We start from the raw sequence: 24461 nt of genomic DNA, 5'->3' as shown, positions 1-24461 counted from the left end.
AGGAACTGCATAGGCAGTGTCCTGGAAGAGGCCATGAACTGCTTTGCCGAGATGCAGAGGCAGACAGAGGAGAAATTTCGCATGTGGATAGAAAAGCTAACCCATCTTGACACGGATGAAGAAAGCAAGCAACAACTGGAGCCCAGGGAACCTAAAATTCAACTAGTTGGCCAAAGAATCCCCCCTACCACCCAGTCAGGGGCTTTCATACAGATGCCTGATAGCCAAGTACTTCCACAGCAGTCATTTAATTCTTACGTGGGCTATCAAAATGTCAATGCTATGCTAGAATTTCCAGCGACTTTTAATAACAATTTTCCACCTATCTTTCCAGAGAATGGGAATGTTGCAGAGCCTGATCTGAATAAATCATAAACTTCAAAAAAAATCCTATCTTTGCAATCTTGATGTTACTTTGGATTATGCTAAAAACAAGGTTTGCTTTTCTCTTCCTATATGTTTGTTTTGTTTTTTCTCTTTTGGGTTTTATTACCATGATATATTTTTTTAATTTATAGAGAATATATATGTAGTTTAAAAAATCCCACAGTGTACCCATGTGCCAGCACACACATACAAACACCTTTAAAGGTGTGCAGGGGAACCACCCTAAGCTTTCATTACTAAACTTGGGAAAATATAACTTAGAATCCTTGTTTAGATACCCTGAAATCGGTAGAGCTATGTTTGTTACAATAGGAGCATTCAGAATATTCATCCAAATGCTCTTTTTGCATGTTAAAACATTTATATAAGGAAATAAGTTTTATATTTAAAGATGTAAAGTACCCTAGAGATTCAGACTAGATACAGACCCATAATATTTCCTTAACTATCTGTTTACTTCCAAATTTTAGCAGCTTGAACATGTCACACATTAGGTTTTTTCTTCTTCCTTTTTAGGCAGAAGTAATAAATAAGCTTACCCTAAAGATTTAACTATGTATAACAAATGTGCACAACTGATTATTTTTTTTTTGTCTTCCATTTAGTAGTTCATTTTCTGTTCAGAGTTTTTATTAATGTCACTGCTGTGTTGCACATGGCATATTTATGGAAGCAGCTGTCTTACATTGTGTGCGCAAATACACACATGTATACATATATGTGTGTGTGTGTGTGTTCGGTTTGGGTGGAAGTAATCTCCTCTAATTTTAGATGTCTAGTTTGCTGTTCTGTGGATCTTTCTGAGTCAATGGGAAGAGATAAGCCCCTACAGAGGATACCTCCTGGCAGTGTCTTTCTCTTTTATTAGTTGTCTAAACCTCCCTTATAAACAGTTTAGAATAGATAGCTTTTGGCTAAAGTTAGGTGAGGTGAATCACACCCAACTGTGTGTGCATGCATGACCTGTACATACAAAGCGCTGCTGCTTCCTTCTGTATATATGACCAAACAGCATCCTTCATGCTGGAATAAAAATAGTTGTGTCAGTCCAAAGATAAGCAGCTGTCAGTAGAAGGATTGAGCCTTGGCACAGGAATTTAAAGGAAGGTTTGACGGTCAGATTAATAAACACTGTGGTGGTCTGAAGGTATGAGTTGCTGGTCTGGGTCAGCCAGCAAGAGCTTCTGAACCACATTTGAATGCCACTCCAGTCCTTATTTACTTGTGATGGGGAATGCCAGAATGTTAGTTTCATTTAAATAATACAATAACTTGCTATTGTGTGGATTTTTTTTTATACTGATAGTTATCCTGAATAGGCAGGCTTGAAACTGTGATGTAGGATTAGTAGGATTAGTAGGATTAATTTAAACTATATATTAGAAATCTCTATTTAATTCTTACTATTATTATTACACGCAGGGATTTTTTGGTCACCTCTTCGTTAAGGCCTTTCTTCAAGTGAAGTTAACTTCTCTGTAGCTACCAAAAATGTATATTTATCATCAGTTAGAACTTGCTAAAAGTTTCTAATTCAAATTAAAATTCTAATAATGGAAATGGAAAGTCTTTGTATAGGCATAGTTTAAGTAAAGAGAACACTACAGGTCTCTCTTAGCTCTGTTATTTTGCAGTTTAAACCACAGTCACTTTTTTTCCTAATTATTTTAGTGTAATTCCTTTTCTTCCTGTTGGAAATAATCACTATCTTCTGTAGGTCTGATTTTATTTTTTTTTTTTTATTCCCTGAAGTCAGTGGGATCTTTTCCATCAATTTATATGGAGGTGTGGATCAAACTTGTAACAGTAACTCAAGAAATGCTTTTTGCTATCAATATAATACTACCACTGGTGTTTTAACATTATTCTTGGCCCAGACTTACTTTTTTTAAGTATGTGATGCCTTCATTAAAAAAAAGAAAAGGGGGGTTAGAGAGCTGTGTTGTTTACAGAGTAACTGTTTGAAATACTATGCAGGAGATAATTTTTAACTACTGGAATAAATTCTTTACAGATCACCTTCATGCGTAATTTTGATACAAAGATTTTGATATGAATGAGTAAGAAAACTCCCTCGTCTGATATTGTGTGCATTTTTAACCTAACTACAGGTAAAAGTTAAATGAGTTATTTTATGTTTGGTTGCAATTTAATAAACTTGTCCTCATCTGTTTAAAACTTAAGATCCTTCAGGGAAGATTATTTGCTGATATAAAAAAAACCCCCCACAAATCCTTCTGGTGCTCATAGATTTGAGAGATACACACACACACACACACACACCCCCTTATGACGAGCAGCATATTTTAAAGCATGACAAGTCTTCCCATGCACGCAGAAGCAGCTTTTTGCAGCGACTGGTTTCTTTTAATGTGTAAGAGTCACTTAACTCAGTATGTCTGTAAGCATGCCCTTAACCTTTTTTATAAAATAGCATATATATGGAGCAATTAGGTATTTAAAAAAAAAAAAAATTGTGTAAGGAGATCAGTTGAATTTATTTATCTCTCAGACTGAAACAGACTTTTGTGTACTGATCTCATAAATGGATGAAAAATTTGTTAGGGATCTAGCCAGTGAAATTTCTGCCAGCTTTCAATGTCTAGATTAGGTAGTCTATTTAAAAATTTAAATTATTCACTATATTAATAGATAAAAAAATGGTTACTATAGGCAAAAATGAAAAACTGTCAAACATGTTTATTCATTTATGTTAATTGGGTTTTTTTCAGTGCAAGTAGCTGTGAATGTGAAAGAACAGAGGATTATAGCAGTTGAGCATAGAGACATTAAAGCTGTACTCTTTCTAGGATAAAATTATTCCAAGGCACCCAGAAGACTGAGGAAATAGTTCATATTAGATATAATTTTAACTTAATTTCCCCACCAAAGCTATCTAGTGTTAAGAACACCTGCGCGTGCGAGACCAATGGTTGTAAATGGGAAATATTATTTTGTTGGGTTGCTCTTTTCATTTGCCTCAAAACTGGAGCCAGATCTTAAGCTGTCAAAATTCATTTCAAAGGAGCTGATTTGATTTACACGGTTGAATATCTGGCCCATTATCTTGTTTCTCCTTCTCTGACCTGAAAGGGGAACCCCGCTTTCCTGTTATTCAGATGTAGTATAACCTGCCTGATAAAGGATTTGGCAGGCTGGGCAATTAAACCAGGAGCATCTCTCTTCTTGCTTTGTATTGCGAATTTGAAAGATGCTTTCAGGGAGTTAAAATTTCTTCAGCTGAAATTTTAACATAAATTTTAATCTCACCCATTCCATATTTTATTAAAGCAATCTGGCCTTATTTAAGACTAATTTTAAGGTTATCAGAAGGAAACTCTTCTACTTTCTAACCCAGAGTTACATTTTGAATGTATGTTTATGCCACATCTCAACAAATTACTTCAAAACCACCAAATTCAACAAGTAGAGAAATCAGTAGGAGTTTTGCACTGATGTGGAGAATCACAGACAATAATTTAGACTTCTTACCCTAGGTTTTATACTTCAGACTCGAGTAAAGAAACACTTTAGTTTCTTTAAAGAATTTTACTTATTTTATGGTTTGAAAGAGTTAAATGCATCAAGTCAGATCAGCTGATGTAAACTCGTGTAATTCCAGGGAAGATGGTGCTGATTTAAACCCAGCTGGCTTATTCAAGTTTCTATATTGCCATTTTTAATATCAAATTATATGTTTTCAATGTGGCAGCTGTTTGGGTAATTGAACACCTGTGGGACTGCAAAGTTGGGATTTAGTAGCAGGTGAAACACAGCTATTTGTTAGCATTTTTTTGTGCAAGTGCAAAAGAAATAAGTCTTTATATAAAGGCTCAATTTAAATGTCACTAATGTCAAACTGACAATTCAATAAATGAAAAAATGAAGGATCTGCTCCCAGAATTGGACCCTCTGTAGGAGCCCTTGGAAGTCCAGGGGCTTTATTTAGTGTGCAGTAGTTTTGCAGGCTTTGGCTGCAGGTTCTTCCCCAGGCATTTGTGCTGCTTCCCTCACTTGAGTGGGGTTTGGTAAGGAAGGTCTACAGGAAATTCCACCCTTCACACATCATTTTATCTGAGGGTTTTGGGGTTTTGCTTCACATGCTTCTAAAAAAAAAAAAAATCATAATTTTTCAGGTTTTATTTAGGAAAAAAAATTAAAAAATAACTTAGAAAATTAATAATCTTAAAAAATATTTACAACATAAACCAAATTCAAGTAAAGGCAGTGAAACTTTATTCAGTGTTTCTCTTGCAAAAAATAACTGAGCACGGGAGGAAAAAAAAAAGAACAAAATCTTAAACCTTTCAGATATCACAGAATGGTAGGGGTTGGAAGGGGCCTCTGGAGATCATCTAGTCCAACCAAAGCAGGTTTACCTAGAGCAGGCTGGACAGAAACACATCCAGGCGGTTTTGAATATCTCCAGAGAAGGAGACTCCACCACCTCTCTGGGCAGCCTGTTCCAGTGCTCTGCCACCCTCAAAGTAAAGAAGTTCCTCCTCACGTTTGGGTGGAACTTCCTATGCTCAAGTTTGTGCCCATTACCTCTTGTCTTGTTGCCAGGCACCACTGAAAAGAGCCTGTCCCCATCCTCTTGATACCTGCCCTTTAGATATTTTATAAGCATTGATAAGATCCCCTCTCAGTCTTCTCTTCTCCAGGCTAAACAGACCCAGGTCTCTCAGCCTTTTCTCATAAGAGAGGGGCTCCAGTCCCTTGATCATCTTTGTAGCCCTCTGCTGGACTCTCTCCAGCAGTTCCCTGTCCTTCTTGAACTGGGGGGCCCAGAACTGGACACAGTACTCGTGTACTGCTATTCAGTGTTATTTTTAATAGTATTAGGACAAAATAATTCAGGCAGAAATATACATCTCTGGGGTTTTTTTAAGTTCTCAGTGTCTTTTAGTGTTTTTGCAGGATTGTTAGGTTATTTTATCTGAGCTGCTAGAGTTAAGACTGGAGGACCAATCTTAACTTCAATGAAATGGGATTATATTTGGGAGTTATTTTATAAATTGAAACATTTATCACTGATTTCTCTTGTTAATAATTTTGTCTCTTCCTGTATCCACATACTGTAAATCTCTTTTAAAAATAATATTTCAAGGGCATTAAGATATTAAATCCTAGCCCTATTAAAACCAGTAGAAAATTGCTACTAATTTCAATGGGGCTAGCATTTCACCTCGTTAAAATTGAACTTATTCTGCAGTTTTTGGTCAGTGAATCCTTCAGCTGGCTTTAAGGGGAGTCTCTGCCTGATGAGCACGTGTAAATCAGGCCAGTTGAGTAGATGTTTTTAAAATAATCAAGGTCTGCACTGTGACCACTGCATTTACATTTGGAAGCATTAGAACAAATCCGCTGTGTAATTTGTACTGTAGAAGCTAAAATATTCAGGCTGATTGATAGAGATGGACAGTACCTTGCAAAACATGAAGCTAGAAACCAGGTCTTTCTCACAAATTTTATTAGTCTCATAGTGTTAGATCAGCAAAATGAAGGCACATGGAAAATAGGCTTATTAAGTTAGGTGCTATTTCAGAATCTCGCAGACTGATCAAGCGGGGCCGGCAAAAGTTTTATATCAAGGCTGTACCAGTCCTTCCATGGGAAGATGCGTTTTTTACTTGCAAAAATGTGATGTTTTCTGGAGGGATGCATATGGGGGTGCATGTTTGCCTTTTCCTAATGTAAGTTGTAATTACATAGGGATTTTTTTGTTTGTTTTGTTTTGTTTGGGTTTTTTAACTGTTATAGCTATGTAACTAGTGTGATGGTTTCCAAAACCCTCCTGATACGCTTTTGCAAGTAAAACTGGAGAAGAGATCTGGCTAATATATCTGCTTCCATAATTAATGAATCATTAGGTGGCATCAGGGAAAATAAATCCTATTGTGAGATATAGAGTGCATGCCACTTCTTGATATTTTCAATACACAGCCATGTTCCATGTGCCTTTGCTTAATGCACAACAAAAAAGACTTTTTTATAGATTTCTGTATAATTTCATAAAACAAATCCAAGATATTTTCCATCTAGTCATCAAAGAAGCCTGAAAGAATGAATGTTGATCAGCAAGACTTGAATTTTTGAGATCTCTTTTGATGTGATAGATTTAAAATTGATCCAGTCTGAGAACACGTACTCATTTGGTCATGTTGTTTGGATTTTATTATTTTATTATTATGGTAAAAAAACCCACAAAAGCTTTACTGTGTGAAATGAAGGAAAACGTGAGAAAAGTGGATTCATCGATAACTTTTTGTTCACTTTATGATTTTAGAGAGAATGTTGTTATACTACTATTGGTTTTTTATTGTATTTACAATGTATTCTTTGCCTAACCCTGTAAACTTTGAAATGTAACTACTGTGACCCGAAATAAATAAATATAAATAGTAATTAAGTGTTTCATGTTGCTAAACAACACAAAAAAGCACAGATCTCCTGCCCCCCTCCCCCTTTGGGAATTGTTTTAGGGTTCAGCTAGTTTATGCTACATACTTTATGAACGTATTTTATGAAACCACAGCTCTGGACCAGGTTTTAAATAATACCGGGTTTGTATTGTTTATCTAAAACAAAAAGTCTGTCACTTCAGCCTGTAGTTTTGTATATGAAGCCTTTCTGTTTGGATTAAAGTTACTGATGTAAAACTATTTTGGCAAGTCACTTAAGATTAATCCTCTAGTTTTGGCACACAATATATGATTATTTTGATTAGTGTAATGATCATCTGATCTTAAAATTAATATAGGTGTTAAAGTCCATTCTAAGTTTTGCTTAATCTTGAAGTAAATGGAGTTCTCTCTTAAATTTAAGTGTCAAATGTAAATGAGGGCAATCCTTAGATCTTTTATTATTTTAAAATGTCTCAGTATTTTCTTCTGTTATAAAAATAAATGCAATTTAGCTTAGAGTACTGAGATGAAGACAAAGCAGTGCCTGTATTCACAGTGAAGGTGCATCAGTGAGGCTGGAAGAAGCCTTGTCTCCTTGGGCTTGCACGTACCTGGGTGCCTCTGTGTGTTGCCTTTTTAGCTTTTGCATGTTTCACAAAAGCATTTCTACACACTATTTTTAAACAACTCAATAATTTACCAGTTAAAAATAGCTCAGTAATTTGAGGGGAGGGTTGTTTTCAGCAAAGCTGAGCTTCTCTGCTTGTCAGCCTTGAGCAAATCTCTGCTTGCCTCAGTTTCCCCTATAGGCATAAGGAGGTTAATAACCACCTCAGAGCTCTTTGAGATCAACTAATGGAAAGCTTTTTGTAAGAATAAAGTTCTGTAATTATTATTGCTATTATTATTGTACCTGTTCTGTATGTTTCAAAGCTTAGGGTGATGTTCACACCTAAATATGGCTCCATGTCTCCTCATTGCAAAGACACCGATGACTCCAGAGGGCAATTCAGCCCACCGAAATTAGGCTTTTAATTTTGAAATTATTTTAATCAGGATAGTCCTCTGGAGATTTCGGACACCCTGGTGTCAGGGGCCTTTCATTTCCAAATCTGATTCTGAAAGGCAAGTCTGAGAAAAGCAAAAAATAAATCTCTGCTGTAATTGCTTTGTAAATAGGCAGCTTGTTTTTTCCAGATTGTTAAATTGGTGGCTATTACACTGACAAATATAATTACAGTATGTAAATTATATTGAAAATATTTTTGTCTGTTTGATGTATACTAAATTTAAGCTAAGTTATAAGGTGTGCTGTTTGGAAGTGTGGAAGATACAAGAGTGGAGCTACAGATAACAAGTTTATGCTTGTATTTCCTACTGATGAAGACTTTCATACAAGTTATTTCTATGGGTAGGTGTTGAGAATATCACTCTGCATGTATATATATTTATTATATGTTTTTGCATGATTATACATGTAGGAGTGGTACAATTTTGACTTGAGACTATTGGTACCTTTTGTCCAAATATAATTTTACTTGTGTAGACACGTCTATCTAAAATCAAATTTCGCTTCTCCTTTTGGAGACCTTAGTAAGAAGCGAGAGAAGCAAAGACCTGAAGGAATAGTACATAGTTCCTGAAATTTTAGATAACATATTGAAAAAATGGTCAAATAGTCAATATTGTACTTGACCCTCGTATCTTCTGCACTCAACTGTTTATTTTTATAGATCACATTATATACATTCACGCTGAACTCTGATGATAAGACTGAAAGAAAACATGCCTCTCATGATTCAGTCCAGTTGTAGCTTCTGCATGTAATTTGATCACCGGCTTTCACAAATAATTAACTGAACATCAGCCAGCTTAATTTTGAACTCTATTCCATTACTTTGTAATTGCCTTTTAAAAAGACAAAGATTACCTTTCAGTTAATTATCAGGACTTCTTTTCCAGTCATAATCATTAGTATTTCATGTTGCGAACAGTTTGGTCTTTAATACTTTGGCATTTAACTACCCATTTATTTTTGTTGTGTCTGTTTTCAGTTTGTAATGTAACATTGTTTTATGAAATTGTTGTTTTGGAGGCAGGTCTGATCGGAAATATTTTGTGAATTTCTTCATACCTTGTTGCAAAACTGATCTTTAGTATGACTTAAGCAATATGGTCACTCTTTAATGAAGCGTGTTGCTAATAACAAAATAGGCATTTCTTAAAACAGTGGGTTGAATTATGTTTCAGGGACCAAGTTAAAAAAAAAAAAGCACCCTAAAAAACCTCAGTAGATACAGCTTTTCAGAGAACTAAATTTGAAACTTTTAGTTCATTGTGTTCTTTCTGTCTTTAACAGCCACTTAACACTCCTAAAAGAAGCCAATCTTTCCTGAAAAGTCTTTTCATTTTATTCTTTGTGACTTCTAAAGATTTCTTTAGTCATTTTGTAATTCTGAAGGTCCTATCTTCCTAAACACATTATTAGTTTATGATTATTTTATATTATCCCATAGAAATTATACCCTCTCTGTATTATACCCATAACAAAAAAGTCCTGCAGACACTCAGCTGCCAGAATTTCCTTGGAGTTAAAGAACTGCAGCTTAGCTTTAGCCCAACCAGTTTTTCTATTTCATACTTGTTTTTGTGGATGAAGTCTTGGCCCAAAGTAAGTTTTGATTCTGCCATTTGGGGAGTAGGAACTCCAACTGCTTTCATCCACTCTGAGTCGATAAGCTATAAGCTGAGATGAGGCATTTGAGTTAAAACGTGCATCCTTTCGGAATTACAGTATTTATCCATTCTTTCTTTGCTTCCACATTAGTCCTTGTCTTGAATTTGACTTTTTTCTGAGCCTCTTCTGTTTGTAGCATGTTTTCCAATTATAAATGATTTTCATTCCTCACAAAGAAAATAGTCCATCCTAACTAAATAGACAAAAAATAGTTTTTTGTTATTCCTCAAGAATAGATTTCAGAATCACGTAAGCAATTTTCTCTCCCTCTTTCCCCCTTCACTTTGGTGGCCAAAGATGCATATGGTAATCATATTGAATTAAAAGCATATTTATCACTGTACATTATAGTTTTGTTTCTTGTTATTCTCGATCTTAAAAAAACAACAGCAAAAAACGTTGCCATTTTGAAAAATTCTCCTGTCCTTGACAGGTAAATGTTATGTAAGGAAAGTTGCCTAATGTTAAATTTATTATTACTGGATCAGTTATATCAGAAAGTTAGTTTTATTTAAGCAATGTAAGCTGTCACTTGAGTTTTTTTAAATTTTCTAGTTAAATATCTTGTCTTGCCAAATTTAATGTCCTGAAACTTATTACTTTTTATTTTAAACTGAAGGTTTTATCCTTTTAACATTGTAAATGTAGAGTTGTCAGATATGGAGATGTTTATGTGTTAACGTAAAAGATAATACACCAGTAACTGATACATTGATAAATGTGGTTTTTTTACATTTGTGTTTTCTGTGTATGCAAAGGTTAAAATATCTCTGTAATCTCAGACAGTGTTCATTAACTCAAGTATAATATTTGTACTTCTGAAGGTGTCTTTCATAGTATGCTGACTTCTAATACGCATTGCTTTTCTCTCCTGCAGATGGAACTCCAGTTGTAGCTCGTTATGATATATCGGACACAAACTCAGACCCAGAAGTGGTAAATGTGGACAGTCTGTTGGCAGCCGCAGTAGTTCAAGAGCGCAGTAATTCTTTAGGAAATCAAGACTCAGGATCTACCTGGAGAACCAGAGGGGTGTTAGATGAACTGAGTGCTGATACAGGTTTGTTTAAATTCTCTTCCTCTGACATTCGTTCCAGCATCTCCCTTTCTTGCTTTCAGTATTTTTGTAGTTTATACAGCTTTAAAAGCTCCCTGTGTGGATTTTGCAATAAAACAGTACAGGTGCTTATTAAAAAGGTCTGACATTTATTCCAAAATACAACTGCAATGTATTTCTGACACTAATTTTCTTAATTATTTTTTCTCCTCCTTTTCTCTCTAATTACTTCTTGGAACTTAGGTCTGGGGTTTTGGTGTTGATATTTTTTTTAAATGAGAGTGAGCTAAGCTTGTTACTGAATGGTTGATTATGATGACCCATGCCACCAGCTAGTAAACCAATCATAATCTCATTTTAAGTATTGTAATAATTTGTGTATGTCTGTTTTGTTTGTTTCTTTATTTCTTTAAAATACAAGCATTAATTATTCCCATATTCCATCTGCATTTCTAACGTACCTTAGAAAATTGGACAGAGCAGAAGCAGATAAAGATGAAGGGTGAAAAGGTGCTGGTAAGTGGGTTTAGCATCAAGAGACGGCAAAGAAATTTCCTTCAATAAAGCAAGAGCAGGAATACTGTGGAAGAATGCGGCTCATTAAAAATTGTTCAGCTTCACCAAGTGCTTGCAACTCTTCACTAACAAAAGAGTTAAACAACAGTGTGAAATGCGACTGTGTTTTGGATGCAGAGAGCTAACAGGGAATATTTCCTATCGACTTCATCCTGTACCCTTGTATGCCAACGTATTGCCTTCCTTTCCACTCATTTTTTTTAATACCCATGTTAAGACTTTTAGCTGCATAAGACAAGGAGCCTTGCCTGCAGTGGTGGAGCACAAGCAGATTTCTGTTTCATGCTGTGTTTTCCAAACGTAAGCCTGCAAAAGGGCACCTACGTTGGAAGTGTCCTGGTAGCTCTGAGCTGCTTCTCAATGTTTAGAAGGCTTAAAGATATACAAGTATGTGGCAGATTTTGGAAGAAATGTTCCACTGTTATATAGTGGACAAGTTGACTGTGCAAATCTTTGTTGCATTATTTTCACTGTGGTCTGTGGCTGGATGTTGTTCCAGCTTTTTTGAAGCTAGCTGGTGTTTTCCAAACTCTCAGGATAGCAGCTGACTGATAGTTAGCTATTTGACCCCTAACAAGCCCACTCCTTTATAAAGTGATTTATTAAACGATTAGAACAGCTGAAATTAACTTTATTATATAGCACTAATGGATTGGTACTTCAAAGGAGTGTAAGGAAATAAAAAGTAATGTTTCTTACCAAGCTTTCTTCCACGTTCTGCTTACGAGTACAATGCTGTGATGCAGGTAGAAATTTGTCTTCCTTCCTCCACCTATATCCAAGGGGACTTGCAAGGAAGAGGTTACCAGGTAAAAGAAAACTAAAAAACTTCAAGAAACTTCTTCCTCCCTGACCCTATGGGAACGTGTCCAGACAAATTTGCTCCTGGTGCTATGGCCATTTCAATGTCTGCAAGGATGAATCTCTTTCTTCCTGCATGCACCTTGCCTCAGAGCCCTGTAGCCTCCATACGCCTCTGACTGCACATTTGTCAGCACTGGCCTTTTCTTACCATGTCTAGGATTGTGCATTTGGAAAGCAGAGTTTTCAAATCTTATATCTTGTTCCCAAATTTAATCTTCAGCCAGTATCTAGTTTAACAGACATTAAATGATGCGTTCCCATGGGAAAATAACAACACAAGCTTTTATCTAAGTGAAAAATCTTATTAGGACACACTATCACATCTTTTTGCATGGGCAAATATTTGGGGCTGTTTTGCAAGCCCTGATGTTGTAGGGCAAATAAAACATCTCCTTTGGGCATCATCCTAATGTTCGTGCAAAGAAATTAACAGTGTAGGCATGTCATTAGGCATGAAATTAGTATGGCCAGAGGCTGTAAATCTATCTGTATGCTATAATCCTGATTTACTCATCTACTGTTGCAATATTTACTCTGCTAATCATGCTTTCTCTACTGCTGATTACCTTTTTGTTGTCTAAACTTAAAGCTATGGTAATATACTACTCTTTCGAGGGTCTCATTTATGCATCTGGGCATTCATTTTTGGGGCTATTTAAGAGCTGGTCTGCTTTGCCCCTCTGCCAGATATTACCCTGACTAGCAAAGGGTGCAGAATGGTGGTTGCACCAGGGGAGGTTTAGATTGGATATTAGGAAAAATTTCTTCACTGAAAGGGTTGTCAAGCACTGGAACAGGCTGCTGCCCAGGGAAGTGGTTGAGTCACCATCCCTGGAGGTAATTAAAAGACATGTAGATGTGGCGCTTAGGGACATGGTTTAGTGGTGGTTTTGGCAGCGTTAGGTTAATGGTTGGACTCGATGATCTTAAAGGTCCCTTCCAACCAAAAAAATTCTATGATTCTATGAATCAAGGAGAAACACTGATGCTGAGAAATACAAGATGGAGTCCCAGTAAAAATATAGAATCATAGAATGGTTTAGGTTGGAAGGGACCTTAAAGATCATCTAGTTCCAACCCCCCTGTCACGAGCAGGGACACCTCCCACTAGACCATGTTGCTCAAAGCCCCATCCAGCCTGGCCTTGAACACCTCCAGGGATGGGGCATCCACAACTTCCCTGGGCAGCCTGTTCCAGTGCCTCACCACCCTCATAGTGAAAAATTTCTTCCTGATACTTAATCTAAATCTACCCTCTTCCAGTTTGAAGCCATTACCCCTCATCCTATCGCTACATACCCTTGTAAAAAGTCCCCCTACAGCTTTCTTGTAGGTGCCCTTCAGATACTGGAAAGCTGCTATAAGGTCTCCCTGGAGCCTTCTCTTCTCCAGGCTGAACAACCCCAACTCTTTCAGCCTGTCCTCATAGGAGAGGTGCTCCAGCCCTCTGATCATCTTCATGGCCCTCTGCTGGACCCATTCCAACAGGTCCATGTCCTTCCTGTGCTGAGGACTCCAGAGCTGGACGCAGTACTCCAGGTGGGGTCTCACCAGAGCGGAGTAGAGGGGCAGAATCACTTCCCTCGACCTGCCAGCCACTCTGCTTTTGATGCAGCCCAGGATGTGGTTGGCTTTCTGGGCTGTGAGTGGACATTGCCGGCTCATGTTGAGCTTCTCGTCCACCAGCACCCCCAAGTCCTTCTCCTCAGGGCTGCTCTCAAGCCATTCTCTGCCCAGCCTGTATTTGTGCATGGGATTGCCCCGACCCACGTGCAGGACCTTGCACTTGGCCTGGTTGAACTTCATCAGGTTCGTACAGGCCCACCTTCTCAAGCCTGTCCAGGTCCCTCTGGATGGCATCCCTTCCTCTAGTGTGTCGACCCCTCCACGCAGCTTGATGTCATTATCTATATTTGTATATTTATATGGATAGAAATATGTATATATTTATAAACTACATCATTAATACAACATATTAAGGCAGGTTGATATCCATACCAGTTTGCATGAATCCGTGACTGTGTTACTCTGCTGCTGCCTGTGCTGTAGCAGCAGTGACATTCAGGAGCGGGGCGATGTCAATCACCGGGGTGGTGATCACAGAAAGCTCCCGGTTTGCATCACCAGCACATGTATCAAAGCCTCTGAGCACTTCCATTTCATGTTACACGGTGTGCCCAGCCGCTTCTATTAAACAAATATTCATGACCCATTTTGGGACTTTCTGTCAGTCAGTGATATTTGCCAAGAAATGTTCAGCTGAACTGTAATGTTAGGAAAAGTGTGCCAGGGCTATTGATTTGGTTTAAGTTCAACTGACAAATCTTTGTTTTTTGAGGTGGAAACTCCTCCTTTGGGTACATGGTAGCACGCAGGTTTCCTTCCCTGGCTAACCCTGATCAGATGTTGCACCAAGGGTCTTCGCTTTCCAAAAACTGAACATCCAGTATGGTCTCTGCCCCTCTATTTGCTTGCATCTTTTCAGAGTACTTTAAGCAGTCATTAGAAGGTTTCCCTGGCACTTGTTTTAAGTTTAATTTCTTCTCTCTGTGTCCTCTTGATCTACCTGGGGGTATAATCAGTTCTGCATGTTCACATGCCTTTGAAATTTGGTGGATCATTATTGCATCCTCCTCTCATCTTTGAAGAGTTGTCCATTCAAACTAGATATACGTAATATATTCATCTAATCTCAGACTTCCTATTTGACAAATGATTCTTCCCCTCTGTAATACAGCTGAGTGAGTGGTTTCTGAGAAGTAGGTAGTCTCATTTGCTTCAGGGCTGCCCAGCATCCACCAGGTTACTGCTAGAGACAGTAGAAGTAATCTTTTTTTTTTTTAGGTGAAAAAAAAAAAGTAAAAGTTATCCTTTTTTTATTGAATTTTTTTATTTATTTTTTTTAATAATTTATTTTCTGTAAAACAAATCATTATTTTGGCTGTTTTGAGTTTTCCATACAAATATTATTTAATATGTCACAACACAGCTTCACTAATTGTGGTGAAGGACCTTCTTTGCAGAAAAGGCAAAACCTGCCACCCTTGTTGTGAGTATTTAGAGAGGACTTGTTTGACTGACCGATGAACTGAGGAACTGTAATAAAAAAAATAACACTGCTGTATATGGAACTTATGAAAAACAGATTTTTTTTTTCAAGTAAATAATGTTAGAGCAGATGTGTAAAGCAGTGTGACCAGAAAATGATGGGTTTGTTGGTTTTTTTTTCATTGACCAGCTTCCCCTATTTTTTAAAAAAAGAAAATAAATTCATTTTCCTTGGTGTGTGTGATGTTTCTGTCCAGCCTATAGGCTTTGTTTGCCACAGTATCAACCACAGTATTGAGTTTGATTTACTGACAATAGATTGTCTTGTTTCTTTATTTCAAAGAGGTTTAGGCACAGTCTCTTAGCATTTTCGTAAAATGACAGTTGGAAAGCCTAATTACATCAAGTGTTTTTGATGCAATAGTCGAGCTTTGTTCACATTTGTGTGATAACACCATCAATTATTGAGACTGGATAAATCCAGTGATCATCTCGTATCAGGTGATGAACTGAAAGTTGGATAAATTGATTTAATAAGATTTTCTGATCTCAATGTTTGTCTTGTTTTGTTAGCTTGGGAAATGCCTTTTCCAGCTGATTTCTGAGTTGTGTAAGCTGTTAAACATTGTCTGTACTTGCATTTTGCCCATCTGTAGGTCATTTGGATCCAGGCTTCCTTGCAAGCGACAAAACCTCTCCTGTTAATGCACAGATCAATGAAGAAATTAATATCGCCTCTTCTGATAGCGAAGTAGAGATTGTTGGAGTTCAGGAACATGCCAGGTATTAATTCCTTTTTCTTGCTCTAATATTTATTTCATCTTATCAGAATATCTGTATTGCCAAAATTAATAGAGAAAAAAGCCTGCTGACTCCCACTTCTGTAGTTACCCACCCATGGCTGGTAGCAAACATTGCACTTGCTTTTTCTAGTCTACTGGTCACAGCGATATCAGAATGTGTTTTTCTTTAGAACATTATCAACTTGATAATCAGATTAAGCTTGTGATTCGATGTCAAACATTAACAGGCTAAACATATGTAGTATTAAAATACCAAATATTGAGATACCAAATTTATATACATCAGGAACCATTGTTAGGAATTCATATTTTAAGGGTGTAGTGTGAATATGCAAATACATAAACAAAAATACTTATGTGGGTTCTTGTTTCCTTTCAAAATATTCACTTTAAGCATTTAATCAGCTTCCAGTTTGTTTAATTAATCAGTAGTAGTAAAAATACTATCAACTTTTCAATGGCTAATGTCATAAGACAGCCCCTTTAGATTAAAAATTGGATCCTTATGAATCTTGGTTTTATTTCAAGATAGTTCAAACCCCCAAAGAAGATGAAGGTAAGGAAGCCAGAGGTTTCTCTCGAGCTCAGATAGGAAGCTATCCAGCTGTGCTTCAGCTGTTATTCTTGACAGGCATTTTTTTGATGTTACTTTTCATCTTTAGTCTATGATCTTTCCGTGGCTTAAGGTATTACAAAGCAGTTGAACAAGACTGGCATTTTCATATAGTGCGGAGGGTTAATTTGCTGGAATAAAACCAAGTTAAAACTGTATACAGACAAGCTCTTTTTAAAACTAGTCTGCTGCCTGGAGGATGCTTGGAGGCAGAAAAGGGATGTGAGGGACAAGGAACAAGAGCTGTTCCTTGTTGTCCCTTCACCGCATCTTCCTTGAGGAAGAAGGAAGGTGTGCAGGACTCAGTTTCCCAGGCTGGGAACTGTACAGATAGTGTGTGCACAGTCCAGCGTGGTTGGATGGGAAAAAGGAAATGTTAAGGTGCTAAAGGAAGAGAGATTTAGTCTTCGCTTTTAGAATAGTGAAAGTCCTTGCATGGCTAACTCTTTTGGAAGATACTAATTCCTTAGTAAGTAGCTCTCCTGGCTGTTTATCCAGCAGACCCAGGGCTTGGAGGATCTTTGTCCTAATGATAAGCAGTGTGGACTTGTCCTCCCCTACTAGTTCGTGTAAATCTGTCTAGCACTATGTACACACAACTCTTCTGCTTGAGGTCCCCTGTTCAAAAGCTTTTGATGCTGCTTGCCTTGATAATATTTACCATGTACAAGAATGGAAATGTTAAGTAAATGCAGAGTTGCTGTTTAAAATCAGTTTTAGTAGATATGGACCAAAATAAATTCAGCAGACAGACACAAAGCACACTTTTATGCTTTCCTTTGTTTGTGTAACCATCTCCCAAAGACTAGTTCTTACTGGCTCCGTTGAATACTCACAGTTGTTCAAATCCTATTGAGAGTTTTATTTCTCTTGCAGGTCTAGGCTTGCAGTTATGAATTATTGATGGGCTACCGACAGGGTTGTTATTTGGAAAAGGTTTAGTTTTTTTTTTTTTATTTTTTTGCATGCTTAGTTTGGTTATGGTGTTTGGATTCAGTTCTTTTGCTCACACTGTTTTTTATTGTGCTGCATATTCCATGTTGTTGTTGAACTGGCATGAGTCATGAAACCCTAGAATTTGTCCATCATCTGTAGTTTTCCAGGTTGCTAGTGAATTGGTGGTGTTGCTCATCATTGGAATATTACTTGACTTGGTGTCCTAAGTAGATGCCATGTTTTTCACTTTGTTTAATTTTTGTCTAATAGATTTTATTTTTTTTTATCATGCATGTGTATAAAACAGTCTTCCTCTGTTTTTTCCTAGTTGGTTCCCCCCCCTCCTTTTTTGGTTGCCTTTACTTGGTATCTTCCCTTAGCTACAGATTGGAAAGCATGCTCCCTAAGCTAATGTTTGATTGAACATTTTGCTATTGTCTGCTTGTGATTTGTTTGACAATAAACACTTCTATTTTTGCAAGGTGTCATTTATATGAGATAATTTACAGCTTTGCTTTTTGTCATCTTCAGGGAGAAAAGTTAGCATTAGCTTTGCCTAAGCATTGGGGACTGTTCTATATCAGAACGATGGACCATAGTCCCTGAGACCAAACATCGTATTTAGTTTGCTTTGGTTACAATCTTTTCTTTACAGTTATGCTTAAAAATATTTCTTCTTAAAAGAAAGGTGTTTTTTTTTTAAAAAAATCCCTTACATTTGTTAGAGTTCCACTCTCTTATTACTAATTCTTTGTAAATAAGTACTTTAAGTATGTATTTTTAAGACTGAAAAATAAAAAAGTCATTCTGAACATCACATCCAAAACATAGCATATCTGAGAAGGAAATGAGACATTTATATTCAGAGAAGTTAGAGCTTGGAGAGTGAGATTTTTCATTCTGTTTCATGAAACCCTATCTCTAACCAGAGACAAGAGAGATGAGCATAACCTAAGTAGTTCTGGAGAAAGCAAATTGCACTACCTTCAGAAAGAAACAGGAAAAGGTTATCCCAGCAGCCAAACGTCTCCTGCTTAAGTATGCAGCCAGGACCACCAGTGCTTACAAGAGCAAAACATCTTTTGGAGCACTAGGTATAAAGTTTTACTAGCACTTGTTTAAGATTTACAGCTGGGAATGGAGTGATCATGTTAAAGACTCCAGTAAATTCCTGTCATCACTTCATCATATAACAAAATTAGTCTGTCTTTTTTTTTTTCTAATTATTATTAGCTTGTACTTCAATTGTCATGTATCTATTATGAATATAATAGGTAAAAAAACCGTGCAGATAAGTAGATACCTCACTTCAGCAAGGCACTTGAGTGTGTGCTTATCTTTAAATACATGATTTGGTCTCATTGACTATAATCACTGAAAGCTTAAATGTTTTGCTGAAGTGGGGCTGTACTGTTATCAATGAGTATTTCCCAGCATGTTTGTAATTTTTAATTAAGACGACCACAGAAAAACCAAGTGTAATGGCTGTAATAACGTAATTACAAGCTCTTGTAATTATTGTAATTAAAGTATCGTTATGTCCTTATTTTAACATGGTTTTGATTTCATATAGAAAGATAGCTTTTCTCTTTGTCTCATCAAGCCTCACTTAAAATTTTTCTCTTTTTAAAAGTCCAGTGGGTAAAACCGCTAGCAGGAAACTATGCTTCCGAATAACGCATGGTACTACATGTGATGGGGCAGACTCCTTTGAGATCCTTGGGATCCATGCACATATTTTTGTAAGGAATATCACTTTACACCCACTGTCAGAATTCATTTCTTAAAAATAATTTAACCCCTACCACCACCCCTGCATTTTAGTCTCAGCTTTGTTTACTGGGTATTTAAGATGTCATGGCCTCTACAAATGGAAAATCCATGAGGACATTTTGGAGAGGGACATGTTAACAAGATACCTAAGTGATAAACCACTGCAGCTAAGAATCTTGTGCCTGAATTCAATAGTAGCTTTAATCCTTCGTGGGTTTTTTGCCTTGCTACAGGTGTATGCATCCCAGGGGAGGTGTGATTCAGAGTGTGTCTTCCTGGAAGCATGGCTCAGGCTCACAGTACATTAACGCTCAGCAAATGCAATCATGGACAGCTGTGACTCCCCAGCAGAATTGGTCTTCACCCCCAGAAGTAGTAGACCTCACTTTGGATGAGGATACCAGACGCAAATATCTACTGTAACACAGTGTCACTGTGTTTCTGTCCCCACCCCTTCTCCCCTTTGTGTCACAGAAGTTCGTTGTTAAGGCTTCAGCTTCAGAAGCCCTGTTCCTGGCATTACGAAATTCAAACTCATCAAGTTTTTCATTTCCATAAAAATGTAGTACAATTTCAATATAATTTAAAAATGGTTTTGCCTTCTCAAAGGAGTATTCCTCCCAGATTTAAAAGCCAATGGCTCCAAATTTTTAAAACACATCTACAGTTACTAACTTGTGTGTGTGTTAATCTGAAGTGTGCAGATTTATGTCCTCCTGCCCTTTCCCACCTCCAACTTCAGACCATTTTTAATTTATCGGTGTATTGAGTTTGTTAGTAGAAGTTAGTGTTTTGCTGTGTGAGCATCAGTGATTTTGAGAAATGCTGTGTCCTCACTGATTTCGGTGGAACTGAGGGTATTCAATGCTTCTGAAAATTGGGCTGATTTGGTTACGTTACCAGCAGGAGGTACCGTCTTTAATACAAATGGCCCATAACATATGCACTGAACAGCTTTTAATTAAAGGATTTTTATTTTCAATATAATTTATAGTTTACACTCTTTTCAGTGCTGAGTCTTGTGTCTACTTTACTACTGTGTTTCACTGATCATTTCCCACAGCTTGTTACAGTTTAAAATAGTAATAGTAGTGACTTACTCGCAGCTGATTATTACAAAAGCACAAGAAAAAGTAATTAAAAGGCCCAGCATCCCTCTCCTTTTTAAATATAGCTGAACTTTTTTACCTATATCCGAGTCTTGCCTGGAGAAGGAGAAAAAAGAAAAATTTTGCTCCTAATCCTCATTTCTACTGTTGCTTATTTGCTTCATTGACCATCTCAAAAAAAAAAAAAAAAAAAAAAAAACAAAAAAACAAAACCAAAAAAAAACCCCAAAACCAAAAACCCTTGCATAGCACTTTAGCAGCTGCATAGCATTCAGCTCGGATGGTTCGCTGAAACTCGTGAGGCCATTCAAGTGCTTAAAACTCTGTCCTAAAAGATGTTGCAGGATCAGGGCTTAGGACTGTGATTTTTTTTTTTTTATTATTTTTTTTTTTTAAACTACATCTGCACCATTTTCCTGGCTTTAGGTCATGTCTCATCCTAGTTTTGCAATTATTTTTAGGGTATGATCCAAGAAACACTTTCTACCAGAATATTTACCAAAATCAGTGGATCTATTTACTTTAGCAGGCTGTAGTTTCTATAGTGTATATGGAAATTCCTGCCCCTCATCTGTCATATTGAGCCTTTCTCAAGGCAAAAACCAAAGATTAGACTTTAACAAGATTATATTAACTTTAAATGTCTATTGTGCAATTAAAATATTCCTTTGTATTCAAAATATTTCTAGTGGGAATTTTGTACAGCTCTTATCAGATTTTTTTGGCATTTAAGGCTGAACAGTGGGTAGTCAGGACATGGGAAGTTCTATTTTCTTTTTGTGTTGGCTGGTTTCTAAATTTATTTGGCTTCCAATAATTTTATCTGTGGGCAAAAAAATATTAAAAAAAAAAATTACCGATGTTGTCACGTAACTCAAAGGAAAAAAAACCCAACAGTGGTGGTATAGTTAGTAACAAACAGCTTTTCCTCTAATAAGCAGAATGGTTATGACTGCACTTTACAGAACAACTAGGTAAGGGATTGATATTTCAATTTCAAGCTTTTTAAAACATTGAACATAAGTGTATTGCATGGCCAGAAAAATGTATGTGGTGCTTCTAGTGACCGATTTCTTTCTCTGGGGGTGGGCGGGAGGGAGCGGCATGTGGACGGAGCCTGTACGCGTTGCAGTAGGGAAAAGCCCTGTCCTATTTGGGGCACTATATCAGTAGTGGCTGTTGATCTTTTCTCCTCGTATTTTAATCACACAACTCAGCCATTGTTTTAGTGGGTTAGCACACATGCTGTAAAAGTAACTTTGTAACAGTGATTTAGTGTGTCTGCTTTTTCATAGTCTTTTAAAGATCAGTTTTGAAGAAAGCTGCAGGGACCCATTTGTAGTCCTTCCATGAAAAATGCATACTAACTCTCTTGTTTTTCAGTTTGTATATGATGTGACTTCCATGTATATATAAAAACGACTGTGTCCTAACCAAACTTCCTCCAATTGTGCACTGTGTTTGTTTAAACAATTCATGTATTGTAGTCTGATGCAGGTTTTCTTTTCTTTTATTTAAAACACTACATATTTTCTCTCAGTGATCTGAAAACCACAATCACTGGATAGCTAGGAAGTGTTTGTGTTTTGGTTTTTTGGGTTGTTTTTTGGGTGTTTTTTTTTTTTGGTTTTGTGGGTTTTGTGTTTTGTTGGGTTTTGTTTTGTTGGAGTTTTTGGGAGGTATTTTTTGGGGAGGAGGGGGTTGTTTTTTGGATTTTTTTGGTATTGGGGGATTTTGGGGAGATCTTTGTTTGGGCGGGGAGTTGTTTGTGGGGGTTTTGGGTTGGTTTTTTTGGGGCTTGTTTTTTTTCTTTTTTTTTTTTTAAAGAGAGCAAAAGGTGCCTGGATGGTTTTGCTCTTCTCAGCAGGAAAGAGAAATGTTAGCCGTTGTATGGCTAAGAACCAATGCACTTGGGGCCTGATCCAGAACCCATTGGAGTTGATGCAGGGCTTTCCATCAACTTCAGTGTGCATTGGCTCAAGCCCTTCATGGTTTAGCAATTCCTGAATTGCTGGAGTGTGAACTTGGAATCTTCTGTAGTGAAGACAAATCATTGCTTAGAATATAAATGTTTAAAATGTGCGACTCTAGTTAAAAAATTTGATCCTTCTCGACACTCATTATTTAGTTCTCATTTTCTGTCTAGTATTTAATGGTCTTTGGAGAAAAAAAAATTAAAAGAGAGTGTTATATATATATATAAAAATATATATATTTTTGGTGCAAGATGAGACCTTCTGTTTTTTGAAAAAAGTGTGTAGCATAAAGGTTAAACTATTTTAAGACAAAATAAAATAGAGTGTATTATTTAAACAATATTGGCTTGTTTGGGATTTTTTTTTTTTTTCCTCACTTCCATTCAATTAATTTCTCTTTGTCACATCTCCAAAATAAAGCCTTAAACCTGGTGACTGGAAAAAGGGAAACATCGCACCCATTTTTAAAAAGGGTAGAAAGGAGGACCCTGGGAATTACCAACCTGTCAGCCTCACCTCTGTGCCTGGGAAGACCATGGAACAAATCCTCCTAGAAGCTACGCCAAGGCACATGGAGGACAGGGAGATGATTCAAGACAGCCAGCATGGCTTCACCAGGGGCAAGTCCTGCCTGACCAACCTAGTGGCCTTCTATGATGGAGTGACTCCATCAGTGGACAAGGGGAGAGCAACGGATATCGTCTATCTGGACTTCTGCAAGGCCTTTAACATGGTCCCCCCCAACATCCTTCTCTCTAAGTTGGAGAGATACGGATTTGATGGGTGGACTGTTCGGTGGATAAGGAACTGGCTGGATGGTCGCATCCAGAGGGTGGTGGTCAGTGGCTCGATGTCCAGATGGAGAGGGGTGACAAGTGGTGTCCCTCAGGGATATGTACTGGGACCGGTGCTGTTTAATATCTTCATCAATGATACAGACAGTGGGATCAAGTGCACCCTCAGCAAGTTTGCCAATGACACTAAGCTGAGTGGTGTGGTTGACAGGCCAGAGGGACGGGATGTCATCCAGAGGGACCTGGATGAGCTAGAGATGAAGTTCATGAACTCATGAAGTTCAACAAGGCCAAGTGCAAGGTCCTGCACTTGGGTCAGGACAATCCTCATTATCAATACAGGCCGTGAGTTGACGTGATAGAGAGCAGCCCTGTGGAAAAGGACCATGTGTGCTTGCAGCCCAGAAGGCCAATTGCATCCTGGGCTGCATCAGGAGAAGCGTAGCCAGCAGGTTGAGGGAGGCGATTCTCCCCCTCTATTCTGCTCTTGTGAGACCCCACCTGGAGTACTGTGTCCAGCTCTGGAGCCCTCAGCACAAGAAGGACGTGGACCTGTTGGAGCTGGTCCAGAGGAGGGTGTCCTATGAAGACAGGCTGAGAGAGTTGGGGTTGTTCAGCCTGGAGAGGAGAAGGACAACCTTCCCTGGTTCAAGAAGGACAGGGAACTGCTGGAGAGGGTGCAGCAAAGGGCTACCGAGATGATTAGGGGACTGGAACACCTCTCTCATGAAGAAAGGCTGAGGGATTTGGGTCTCTTCAGTCTGGAAAAAAGGCGGCTGAGCAGGGATCTTATCAACGCTTATAAATACTTAAAGGGTGGGTGTCAGGAGGATGGGGACAGGCTCTTTTCAGTGGTGCCTGGCAACAAGACAAGAGGTAATGGGCACAAACTTGAGCATAGGAAGTTCCACCTAAACGTGAGGAGGATCTTCTTTACTTTGAGGGTGGCAGAGCACTGGAACAGGCTGCCCAGAGAGGTGGTGGAGTCTCTGTCTCTGGAGACATTCAAAACCCTCCTGGACGCGTTCCTGTGCAACCTGCTCTAGGTGACCCTGCTCTGGCAGGGGGGTTGGACTAGATGATCTCCAGAGGTCCCTTCCAACCCTGTGATTCTGTGAAGGCTCCGGGGAGACCTTATAGCGGCCTTCCAGTACCTGAAGGGGGCCTACAAGAAAGCTGGGGAGGGTCTGTTTGCAAGGGTATGTAGCGATAGGATGAGGGGCAATGGTTTTAAACTAGAGCAGGGTAGGTTTAGATGAGACATTAGGAAGAAGTTCTTTACAATGAGGGTGGTGAGGCACTGGAACAGGTTGCCCAGAGAGGTGGTGGAGGCCCCATCCCTGGAGACATTCAAGGCCAGGCTTGATGAGGCTCTGAGCAA

The 24461-nt window shown here is 37.9% G+C and overlaps 1 protein-coding gene across 2 annotated transcripts in view; it reads left to right on the top strand.

Moving 5' to 3' along the window:
* The window catches only part of LOC128901963 (protein C18orf25-like), a 48510-nt gene extending 26414 nt beyond the window's left edge, over positions 1 to 22096 (top strand). For both annotated transcript variants that reach the window (XM_054184176.1, XM_054184175.1), the window contains exons 3-5: positions 10409 to 10591; positions 15733 to 15859; positions 19435 to 22096. In XM_054184176.1, coding sequence (XP_054040151.1) covers positions 10409 to 10591; positions 15733 to 15859; positions 19435 to 19624 — 500 coding nt within the window. In that variant the 3' untranslated portion in view covers positions 19625 to 22096. The remainder of the gene's footprint in view (positions 1 to 10408; positions 10592 to 15732; positions 15860 to 19434) is intronic.
* The last annotated feature ends 2365 nt before the right edge of the window (positions 22097 to 24461 follow it).

Source organism: Rissa tridactyla, chromosome W, assembly GCF_028500815.1.
Source record: "Rissa tridactyla isolate bRisTri1 chromosome W, bRisTri1.patW.cur.20221130, whole genome shotgun sequence".
Classification (NCBI taxonomy): Eukaryota; Metazoa; Chordata; class Aves; order Charadriiformes; family Laridae; genus Rissa; species Rissa tridactyla.
The sequence above is the reverse complement of the archived record's forward strand: the minus strand, read 5'-3'. Positions and strand labels throughout refer to the sequence as shown.